Source organism: Neoarius graeffei, chromosome 4 (assembly GCF_027579695.1).
Source record: "Neoarius graeffei isolate fNeoGra1 chromosome 4, fNeoGra1.pri, whole genome shotgun sequence".
In the NCBI taxonomy this organism is placed as follows: domain Eukaryota; kingdom Metazoa; phylum Chordata; class Actinopteri; order Siluriformes; family Ariidae; genus Neoarius; species Neoarius graeffei.
In genome coordinates this window covers 85,093,350-85,105,930 of record NC_083572.1, presented here as the reverse complement: position 1 = coordinate 85,105,930, position 12,581 = coordinate 85,093,350, and the positions used below count along the sequence as shown (strand labels likewise).

Sequence of the window (12,581 nt, the reverse complement as noted above, 5' to 3'; positions counted from 1 at the left end):
CAGCAACACGCGCCGCCATTTTGTTTTTCTCTACTCACGGTATATGAGCTGATATCCTAGTAGTAGAGTAGCCAATCAGAGCATGCGATTGCTCATATCCACTGAATGTGGATAGAATAATATGGGATAGCTATGGCTGTGCAATACCTGAAAAACTAACACTAAACTAAAACTATTCAACTCCTCAAAATAAAAAAAAAATAATAAAATTATATCTGCATTTGTAAAACTAAACTGAAATAAAAAAACAACACAAAGCTGAAAGACTAAATAAAAAAAAACTAATGAAATTTTCTAAACTATAGTAACTGGAAAATACAAGCTCATTTTGTGTGGTCTAATGAGTTCACAATTCCTGGGCCGTGTGAGGTCTACCGAGGTTTTGTCCTTCATGTGGTTGGGTTAGCACGCTCCACTCCTCCCTGCCTGTTCGCTCAATGCCTCGCTTGTTTAAGTGCTTGTACGCTGAGCAGGAGATCCGGCTTCCTTAAAGAAAGCATTTCAGTATATCCAGTCCCGTCCTGCTCAGAAATGAACCGCAAGCTGAAATGAAAACTGTACCTACAATAGGATAAAATAACGACTCTGAAATGACTGTAATTATACAAGATTTATAATCCATAGCAACACTGGATAGTTTTTAAAGTGTAACTGTTTCTAATGTGAGCAGGAATATGAATATGCACATTGTTGGAAGGATGTGACACATTCTCGAGATACTGTTGTTTACGAAGGTTCAAACAATCCTAAAATGGTAGAGTGTCCCGGGTTTGGTAAACACCACTGACAATTCTGCTCAAAGTGTCCTTTGTATTCGGGACCTCAGGCCAGAGCATGATCGAGTCATGCAGCCGTACGTACACACACTGCTTCTTTTGGGTAAACACTTCACCCCATATGAACCCGTTTTGTAAATATGTATTCATCTGAAGGTCTCCCAAGACTTTAAAATGGCATGCAAAGTCGAACAGACTCCTTTGTTTAGAAAAATAAAAGTGAATTAAGTAGCATGTACAGTACATTTATCCTGGATGACTGTCATTTAGGATTTGGGAGAAATGGTTTTCAGTTGAGAGCGGATACAATTCAGTTACACAACTGAGCAGCCAACGGTTAAGGGTAGTTGTTTAAAATCAGATAGTTGCAATACTGGGATTTGAACTTACAACCCTGTGGTCACTTGCACGCATTATTAACGTTTTTTTTTTTTTTTCCACACTATTTCACAGCCAGCAGCTGTCTTTGGAAATGAGTTCTTTATCTATCCTCTGTATAAATTATAGAATCATCATGGGAGGCATTTCTTCTACTGGAACTGGAAATTAACCATGAAACTCCACAATTATTGGCACCCTTTTAAAAAAATATAGGCTATAAAATTGATCTAGGCTATGGATATAGGATAAAAATGATTTTAATTAAATGAGAAAGTTATTAAAAATTGAAAACAAACCTTTTTTATGATTGTGTTTTTTCCCATATATGCCTAACTCCAAAAGTACTGACACCCTTTAATACTCTATTATCTATACCACTTATTCATTGGGGTCCCAGCAGCCAATCCCAGCTGACTTCAGGTGAGAGGTGGGGTACACCCTGGGCAGGTCATTAATCTATTGCAGGGCTAACATAGAGACAAACAACCATTCACACTCACATTCACACCAACAGTATGAGCAATTTCGAGTAGACAGATGTCTTTGGACTGTAGGAGGAAACTGGAGCACGTAGAGAAAACCCACACAAACACAGGGAGAACATGCAAACTCTGCACAGAAAGACTCCAGTCATCATGAGGTTCAAACCCAGAACCTTCTTGCTGTGAGGCCTAATGGTTAGATAAGCAGCTTTGGACCACAAGGCTGCCGGTTTGATTCCTTGGACCATCAGGAATGGATCAAGTGCCCTTGAGCAAGGCACCTAACCCCCAACTGCTCCCCAGGCTGCTCTGGATATGTTGTACGTCAGTCTGGATAAGAGCATCTGCTAAACGCTATTAATGTAACGTAATGAGGCGACAGTGATTACAATTGTACCACTGTGCCCCATCAACCTCTCTCCACTCTAAAATACAAATTACAATAAATGCAATCTAATTGTCAGCCCTAAAATTCTATGGGAAGCCGACTGAGAATCGATGGTGTGAACTGAAGAGAGCAGTCCACATGTACAAACCTCAGAAGAAATAATCTGAATGGAGGAATTTCCAAGATGTCAGTGCTGTAATACTCAACATGAGAGGCTTCAGCAAATATTATTGCAGAAAAAAATGCAATGCTTAAGAATATGTTTTAAAAAAGAACATGTATAAAAAAAGATTATAACCGCATCATTCCTGTGTGTTTAAGCTTGGCACGCTGACAATAAGCCAAAACAATAAGTGAGTTGCATGTCTCGTCTCATCTCATTATCTGTAGCCGCTTTATCCTGTTCTACAGGGTCGCAGGCAAGCTGGAGCCTATCCCAGCTGACTACGGGCGAAAGGCGGGGTACACCCTGGACAAGTCGCCAGGTCATCACAGGGCTGACACAGACACAGACAACCATCACACTCACATTCACACCTACGGTCAATTTAGAGTCACCAGTTAACCTAACCTGCATGTCTTTGGACTGTGGGGGAAACCGGAGCACCCGGAGGAAACCCACGCGGACATGGGGAGAACATGCAAACTCCACACAGAAAGGCCCTCGCCGGCCACGGGGCTCGAACCCGGACCTTCTTGCTGTGAGGCGACAGCGCTAACCACTACACCACAGTGCCGCCCTGAGTTGCATGTGTTGTGTGTTATTCATTTAAATTCTGAGTTTTGCTTATTTTTATGAAAGATGCAAATAATTCTGAGGTTGACTGTAGGAATTGAAGATTGTAGTAACTGTGGTTATTTGAAATTAGTATTTTCCTGATATTTGTATGGCCTCTCGAATTATCTGTGTACGTTTCTGCAGGTTTTTGTTCTGTTTCTGTTTTTTTTCTTTTTACTGCTGTTTATTCTTCTAGAACTCCTCTACTTCACTAAACACACATTCACACACATTCACACACATTGTTACACTCGTCATGCAGGCATGAATGTCATAGCTGTCACCACAAACATCCCACATCCTCTTCATTCTGTAACACCTAACACATCTGTACACAAAGTGTGTACACACACACACACACACACACACACACGCACGCACACACACATACACACGCACACAGATATCTTTGTCAACCTGAAGTGCATCACGATTATGTGACTTGAAAAGATCCAAAATGCCTCACGCTCACACACACACGCACACACATTTACATATTTCAAAGCCACAAACCCCAAATGTTTGCAGCATTGATTCTACTGATTATAACAACCCCTCCACATTTGCCCATATGTGACCCGAAACCTTTATGCGAGTACACACTCTTACAGTACACACCCACATATTAGGAAAAGATATTACATGTAATGCATTATTACTGGAAATGGCCGAGTGACATTTTGAGGATACAGTTCAGGATCTCTGATACAGTTGTGTGGTTATCAAATGGGAAGATGACCAGATAAACTGTAATAAACTGTTATTTTCTGTTCACTTTACTCATGGAAGAACCTTTTGCTCAACATCCACTCCATTTAAGATCGCTAAATGGATGACCTCATGCTTTGTGGGTAGATGCAAGATGGGTATATGTCAGCTTTTTTCCTGGCCCATTGCCTCAAGCTCCAAATGTACTGGTCCGTGTGTGTGTGTGTGTGGTAGTGGAGAAAACCCCTCTTACGCATATGTGGTCAGCCACTTCACTAGTGCTTTTATGCACACATCGTCTGACTCTCACTTTACTACAGAGAAACCAAAGAACAGTGTATACTTTTATCTTTAATTTCCATAGGCCGTGTGTGTGTGTGTGCGCAAGAGAGAGTGAGAAAATGGGGGTAGATGACATGAAAAACTGCTTGTCTTTTTCACGAGCTTTTATTGCTGATCATAATAATGATCTCAGTGATAGTGCATCACCTGCATACCTGCATCGTTACACTCTCATGTATAAATGCAAACCATGATACACCCTTTAACCACACATCACAAAATCAGGATTCCCACTTATCAGCACTTTGCGATTTGTTATGAAATGATAACATATCAGTTAACTCACTCAGTGCAGATGTAGGTTTTCCCCCACAACGCAAGAAAAAAACTGTCTTTAACAAGAAAAGGAACAGAAACAGAGCTGAGTGGTGGGGCCATAAACTGAGAGTGAATCTGATAAGGCATTTGTTCCACATGTCTTTACTGAATATTCACCCACTTCCCAGATCAGGGCATCTATAACGTCAAATTGGGACAGGACCAACGAAAGACTGGGAAGGTTGTTTAATGTTCAAAAAACACCTGTTTTTGTAAACAGGTTAATTGGTAACAGATTATAATATCATAATTGGGTATGAAAGGGGCATCCTGGAAAAGCTCATTCATTCACAGATAAGGATGGGGTGAGGATCACCACTTTGTGAAAAACTGTGTTGTTAAACAGTCCAATAGTTTAAGAACAACATTTCTCAATGTATAATTGCAAGGAATTTTGGGATTTCACCATCGACAATGGTGAAATATATCATCAAAAGATTATATCATCAAAAGTTTCAGAGAATCCAGAGAAATCTCTGCACGTAAGGGGCAAAGTGGAAAATCAACACTGAATTCCTGTGGCGTTTGGACTGATGGAAAGTGGAAAAGTGTACTCTGGTTTGACAAGTGAATTGTTTTTGGAAATCATGAATGTTGTGTTCTCTGGGCTAAATAGGAAAAGGACCATCCAGATTCTTATCAGTGCAAAGTCCAACAGCCAGCATCTATGATGGTACGGGGGGGTGTTAATGCCCGTGGCATGGGTAACTTGCACATCTGTGAAGGCACCATTAATGCTGAAAAGTACATACAAGCTTTGGATCAACACACGCTGCCATCCAGACAATATTTATTTCAGGGACGCCCCTGCTTATTCCAGCAAGAGAATGCCAAGCCACATTCTGTATGTGTTACAACAGTATGGCTTCGGAGTAATAGAGAGTGGGTGCTAAACTGGCCTGCCTGCCTCCCATTGAATATGTGTGGCAAATTATGAAGTGCAAAATTCAACAATGGAGACCCCGGACTGTTGAGCAACTGAAGTTGTATTTCAAATAACAATGGGGGAAAAAATCATGTTCAAAACTTCAATAATTATTCTCCTCCGTTTCCAAATGTTTACTGAGTGTTGTTAAATGAAAACGTGATGCAACACAGTGGTAAACATGGCCCTGGTGAAATTTTTTTGGAACGTGTTGCAGACATCAAATTCAGAATGAGTGTATATTTACAAAAAACAATAAATTTTATCAGTTTGAACATTAAATATCTTTCCTTTCTATTTGAATATAGGTCAAAAAGGATTTGCAAATCATTATATTCTGGATTTATTTACATTTTACCCAGCACCCCAACTTTTTTGGAATAGGGGTTGATAATTATTGGCACCTTTAATGAAAATGAGACCGAATGAAGCGTAAATACAACATGCAACGAGTGATATTTTGAGCTTAAATATAATTCTTCAAACATTAAAAAAAACCTTAAGTTTAACCTTCTTTCATTCTGGTTCAAAGTTATTGGCATCCCCTGTTCGTAAGAGAGAGGCGAAGTGGCCAAGTGGTTAGAGCGCTTGACCACTAAGCGAACGGTCCCCGGTTCGAGCCTCGCCTCGGACGGTGATCTGGGGCTCGCCTCCTGTCCACCTAGCAGTGAATGGGGACCTGGTGGAAACACTGCGGAAGTTAAAGGCGGTGAGGAAAGGAACTGGCCACCCTACCTCACCATGCCGACAGCCTAGACAGAGTGTGCTCTCTAACAGGCACTCCCCAGCTTGCGTACGAACGTATATGGGACTCTTTGACTTTGATTCATAAGAGCACTGAGCCTCTTCCTGTAATGTTTACCAAGGTTGAAAACCACTGAAACCCTGATTGTGCTTAATACTGTTATTAACTGTTTTTAATATCAATTACCTGTAAGTCAACAACCATCTGTTTCTTTGATGCCGAATGTGTTTTGGTTTCTCCCCATGATGATGCACGACAAAGGAATTTTGTATGTGTGCCACCTTCTTATCGATCAAGGCAATAATTGAGTTTCTAGTGAATCATAGTATAAAGAGGATATAAAAAATGAATTCCATGTCTGGAGACCGGGGAGAAAATTGGCTGTGATGTCTGAGTGGGAGAGTCGGCATGCACTCACTCTCTCTTTCTCTCTCTCTCTCTCTCCTGTCAATCACAGCAACAGTAGTTAATGATGGCTGTCTATGAACTCGTGTATGCAGAAAAGTGAGGATAGCGCTTTCTTCAGAGCTGCCCTATGAAGCTGCATGAGTAGCAGTTTGAAAAGATGCTTCATGTGTCTCAGAGGAAGCTTGTGTTTAGCCTTTACCCTCCTTGGTTAGTAGTTCTTGTATTATAGATGTGAGCTGGAGAGGGTTTTTTTTCCTTTATGCTGTCAATATTTTTGCTAGGTACTTTTTTGAGAGTAAACAGTGTTACTGAAAAAAAAAACAAGTTCTTATGAGAGTAATTTTTGCTACAGGAAACAAGAGTCTGTTGCTTTAACCCCCTTTTACATATAAAACCTGTTAATGTATTGAGTAAAATCAACATGGGATAGATCACAAATTTCCATTCCCATTTAGTCTTCCAGAACATCAAATTAATGCGTGTCGTGTATTCCCATCTGACTGTACTTAACAAGATGCTACGGAGCGCAAACCTCCACAAGACGTGTAAAGCATGCGAGACCGGATATGCCTTAGCTTGGATACCTTGGATCGGCCTCGGGCTTGTTCACCCAGGCCAAGCATATCACATACTGTATCTCCACCGCCAATTCCCAGGGTAACAGCTACAGTATTAACACTTGGTACCGACCCATTCCAACAACGAGTTCCTGTTCACTCCAAGGTACCCAGGTGTAAGTGGGATGTCAGGGAATGAATGATCTGAGTCACTTATCAAGTTCTGTCTTGAACCTCATCAAGGCAGGGATTGACTTGATGTATACTGGCACCACATTGTCGAGAGCTGGTGCGACCAATGAAAAAGAGTTGAATATCATCGTGTTAATAGCGCTGTACCGTGAATCGCCAAGAGTTCTGATACATGTCCTTCCTCTTCTAGCTGATTCATTGATCTCAATATTGATACAATTGGGTACAAACTTGTTCTGGATCTTCCAGTTCAAGATAATGGTGTATCGCTCACAGCACCTTTGGTAAAGAATAGAGGTTGAGAGCCTTAAGTCTGTTCCAATAGTTCATCATTTGAAGACCGTTGATTTTTTGTTGTGAAGGATCTTTGTATACTCTCAATCTTGATGATATCAAGATTCATCAATAAGAAATATGACATATAATTTACTAGGCGGCACGGTGGTGTAGTGGTTAGCACTGTCGCCTCACAGCAAGAAGGTTCTGGATTTGAGCCCAGTGGCTGACGGGAGCCTTTCTGTGTGGAGTTTGCATGTTCTCCCCTCCCCGTGTCTGCGTGGGTTTCCTCTGGGTGATCCGGTTTCCCCCACAGTCCAAAGACATGCGGTTAGGTTCACATGGGGGCAGCCTTGGGCTGAAAAGCCCTTGAGCAAGGCACCTAGCCCCCAACTGCTCCCCGGGCGCTGTAGTATAGCTGCCCATTGCTCTGGGTATGTGTGTGTGCTCATTGCTCACTTGTGTGTGTTCACTGCTTCAGATAGGTGAAATGTAGAGGACGAATTTCACTGTGCCTGAGGGTGCATGTGACAAATAAATGTTTCTTCTTAAAACAAATATTGTTGTAAAAAGCCCAAGCTGAGACATTAACTACTTAGTTAGCAATATGGCACCAGTCGAGTTGTATCACATCTCTGTTGAGAGAGGTCTCTTCCTGTTTCAGAACATTTGCTTTGTTCAAGCAAAGGCTATTTATAACGTATTTCTACAATACGATATTCAGATTATGTAGGTGTCCGTAGTTCTGTCGCAATATCACCGCATTAACATTTACCGCACCGCCAGCAGCATCATGACCGGTCACAACATGTTAATTCAATGGTTCCAGTTCCCACTGGATTCATGGCAAAAGATTATCATTAATGTTACTGGTCACCAGGGGACGGATTTAATGTTTCAGCTTTACCGTTTTGTTCCCATTCCCAGGCAGCACCATTTCAGTATAATAGCGATACATGAACAGTTTTAAACTGTTTTTGGTGTGTGTGTGAATGAAGTATCTGATGAAGTCCTGGCTCCTCAGCGGTTAAATAAGCTTCTTTCTCCATAACACACTGGGAGGGTATACTGGTTTACCTCTCTCCGTCCGTCCGTATCTCCGTCCATCCGAAACACCCTTTTTCTCAGCAACCACAAATCATAGCCACTTGGTACCAAACTTCAGCTTGGGGTTCTATACCGTGTATACTATTTTTAGGTCTGTCTCACATTGACTTCCTGTTACTGACTGAATGTATTTACGAAACATATAGCATGGATTTACAAAATTTTTGTAACATTTTTCTCAGCAACTACAAATCACAACTGCTTGATATTTGGTATCGAGCTTCAGCTTGGGGTTCTATACTGTGTTATATCGTTTTAAGGTCTGTCTCACATCGACTTCCTGTTTACCGACTGAATGTATTTACGAAAGATATAGCGTAGATTTACAAAATTTTCATAACACTTTTCTCAGCAACTACAAATCGCACCTGCTTGATATTTGGTACCAAGCTTCAGCTTGGGGTTCTATACCGTGTATACCATTTTCAGGTCTGTCTCACATCGACTTCCTGTTTACCGATTGAATGTATTTGCGAAACATATAGGGTGGATTTTGACACTATTTCAAGAAGCAAACTGCTATTTCAAAATGACAGTTTACCAGGATGCTATTTGAAATCCCTGGGGAGAACACGGCTCTTTACTTACTTGTTTCAGGGTTCATTATTTGTTGAAGTCAGCATTCATAATAAGCGTCCTATTCCTTCGATTGCTTGCATTCTGATATAAGCGAGATCGGGGGGATACGTAAGTCAGCAGTAGCTCACAGTTGAGCTTGTTTTTCCTGTTCCTACTTGTTATATTGATTATTTTTTCAGATAGCTTTGAACGGATATGTCTCATCTCATCTCATTATCTCTAGCCGCTTTATCCTGTTCTACAGGGTCACAGGCGAGCTGGAGCCTATCCCAGCTGACTACGGGCGAAAGGCGGGGTACACCCTGGACAAGTCGCCAGGTCATCACAGGGCCGACACATAGACACAGACAACCATTCACACTCACATTCACACCTACGGTCAATTTAGAGTCACCAGTTAACCTAACCTGCATGTCTTTGGACTGTGGGGGAAACCGGAGCACCCGGAGGAAACCCACGCGGACACGGGGAGAACATGCAAACTCCGCACAGAAAGGCCCTCGCCGGCCACGGGGCTCGAACCCGGACCTTCTTGCTGTGAGGCGACAGCGCTAACCACTACACCACCGTGCCGCCCCTGAACGGATATGTATTCAGTCAATTCAGTTCATTTTTATTTATACACATTTACAGTATGCAGTTGTCTTTTTTGTCAGATCTTTAGGGTCTCCATATGGGACACATCCACAAAAAATCCCCTCTTAGGTTTGAAATTGTCCTTTTGACTCGAAGTCTGTCTGTCAGGTTATGAATCCTTCCAGATTTCCAAGTATTTTTTAATCTCCTTTAGCTGTTTGCATGTTTGTTTGGATGCAAGTCAGTCTGAATCAGAGCTTCCCAGTGACTGAATGACCAAATGAATGTAAATGTAATTCCCCACCGCTGTGTCGCTGTGTTGGTATGCAGCTGTGAGTCCTAAACGCAGCATAACACGTACTCAGACGAGGCACACAAGGACTCATCTGTGTCCAGCAGAGCCTTCATGAGTCCTTCTCCTGTTTAACAGTGCTGAGGCTTTTACTCTGGTCTGCATACACTAGATTACAGGCTGAAGTCAGCAGGACTTCGTGGACTGTTAGGACGTGCGCATATGCTGTGAATCTGTGGTTTAATGTGCTTGAATGTGCGTGTGTGTGAGTCTGCGAGTATATACAGTAGATACAGATGTGTGTTTTTGTGTGTTTATGCTTCCTGGCTTGAGGTTTAGATTTTTGTAAATGAGGAAGTGGGTGACTGTGTGTGTGTGTGTGTGTGCGTGTGTGTGTGTGTGCGTGTGTAGGGCTATGCAAAGCACCCCCTATCCCTTCACCCCCCGTCTTCCCGTCTATTGACATCACAGCTGACAAGGGTGGGCTAGGCAGCGCACGAGGGGTCAGAGGCACAGAGCCAGGAGGCAGTATCAATTGACTACAACCAACTCGCTAACAGTCGAGCGACAGCGAGAAAGAAAAGGAGAGCGAGTGAGAGGAAAGGGCTTACAGCCAGGAGGAAGTGTCACCCAGATACAGGCACTTCATCCAGCTGCGGACTTCATTCCCTCACTCTTGTATGCTGTGCAGATGTGTGTGTGAGGGAGCGAGTGAGAGCAAGCCCCTCAGTGCATGCATGTGAGCCCAGGATGAAGGATCACCTGAGCGCCCGAGTAGCCATGCAGGAGCGTTTTGAGCGAGCATCTGTTTCTCTGTGCCTTTACACAGACGAGTCGTACCAGAAGCTGGCCGTGGAGACCATGGAGGAGCTGGACTGGTGCCTGGATCAGCTCGAGACCATCCAGACCTACAGGTCCGTCAGTGACATGGCCTCCAACAAGGTGAGCTAAACCTGGACGCTTACACACTACTACAGCAGAATACACACTCTCTTATTACCATACTGTAACTTTTAGAACATTTTATTTAAGCTAATCTGTAATGATATAGTTCTGCTTTGCTTTTGTTCACACTCGGTCGACTTTACATGTCTCTATGAATGGCGCTATTGAGATGTTATCCCATGCCAACAGATTGAAGTATATGAACCCTCTTATGAGACAAAAACAGCTTAGATGACATCTGCTAAATGCCGGGACTAATATCATGCCTGGAAGGCACACAGGAAAAATTCCTATCATCGCACAGATGTGTTGAAATCAGTCGGGTCTTGATTTCGTGGTGTTTAGTATCAGAGCTGATCCGAGATCAGATCTTTGAGCAGAGCTGAAAGACACCATTTGCAAGAACACACACACTGCTGAAGTGTGTGTGTGTGTGTGTTAAGCAGGTCTGCTTTCCTCATTGAGCAGGTCGGAGCATGTCTCCCACTGCTGTAAAGGATTTCCAGACGATGAGTTGGAGTTAGACATGAGTGTTTGCGTGAGTCTTTGGAGTTACTGTATATGGATATTAAACAAAGTCTAAGCACGTGTCGTGTTTAATGATCTTCTGAAAGCACGCAAGGTGAAGTTATGTTATGTTATATGTTATGTTATGTTATGTGTCAGCCTAGAAATGATATATTGATATTTATATACGTATTAGGTTGCTCATATGGTGCAAGGTCTGCTGTTACTCTGTAATGTGCAGTTTAATAGTTACTGATTAATAGCTCAAAAATGAGCACTGGACATAATTAAAGGACAAAAGAGTGTCGTAGACTGGATGTCAGCTACGATCATATCATCTAAAAGTGATATTAGCGTGCTCATTGTCCTTGTGTTATTTGCACGTGATTAGGTTTATGTATGAATGAATCACACATACAGTACACTCTGATTATTCTGTCCAGCACGCGTGTGTGTGTGTGTGTGCACACTGCAGATGTGTGAGTCAGGTTTCCTGTCTCCTTCCTAAGCCATAGACAGACGCAGACTACAATAGGAGAGAGTGCTGTGTCAGGACAAGGCGTGCTCCCCTGTTTGTTTCTCCTTCTGCTGACGTCAAACTACAACAAGGGGACTCTGATGAACACAATAGGGTTGATTACTATCACATACTTACCACACACGTAGACGTAGGTATGAAATTACAAATTTAAAATACGTCCCAAAGTGTTTCATTCCTCCTTTATTTCTTTTTTCATTAATTAACGAACTTTTTTTTTTATTAATTCCAAAAAGACACATCATTCTTTTCAGATTGAATGTTGTGGAACATTCGTAAAACACGTTCCTGCTGTTACTTATGCACAGGTCACAAAAGTATGCACCTTCTTTACTTACGTAAGCAGAAGTACAGATACTTGTGTGTGGAAAAATACTCTGGTCGAAGTAGGAGTACTGATTGAACTTCTTTATTCAAGTAAAAGGACAAAAGTACAGGGTCTGAAATGTACTCAAAGTAAAAAGTAGCCCTTTGAAGGGCATTTCTAACAGCTGTTTCTATGTAAAGCTAACTGAACCTCACGTAATATAATATCTAAGTCAGAGTCCATCCCGTGGCAGGATCTGGTCTTCCCAGGCAGTCTCCCATCCCAGTACTAACCAACTCTTTTGAGGCGCATTGGGTGGCGCCGATCTCCGTTTCTATAGCTCTCGGCCTCTCGACTATTATATAACTAGGGTTACGGTGGGGGGGCAGTCCTCTGGTAACCATGAGAGTTTGACTCCCTACTCACATCTCTACTGCAGCGTGCCTCGCCAGGT

The 12,581-nt window shown here is 42.3% G+C and overlaps 1 protein-coding gene across 8 annotated transcripts in view; it reads left to right on the top strand.

Moving 5' to 3' along the window:
- pde4ba (phosphodiesterase 4B, cAMP-specific a) overlaps window positions 1-12,581 on the top strand; it is a 466,048-nt gene that overhangs the window by 437,132 nt on the left and 16,335 nt on the right. For all 8 annotated transcript variants that reach the window (XM_060919903.1, XM_060919905.1, XM_060919906.1 and 5 more), the window contains one exon: window positions 10,660-10,772. In XM_060919903.1, coding sequence (XP_060775886.1) covers window positions 10,660-10,772 — 113 coding nt within the window. The remainder of the gene's footprint in view (window positions 1-10,659; window positions 10,773-12,581) is intronic.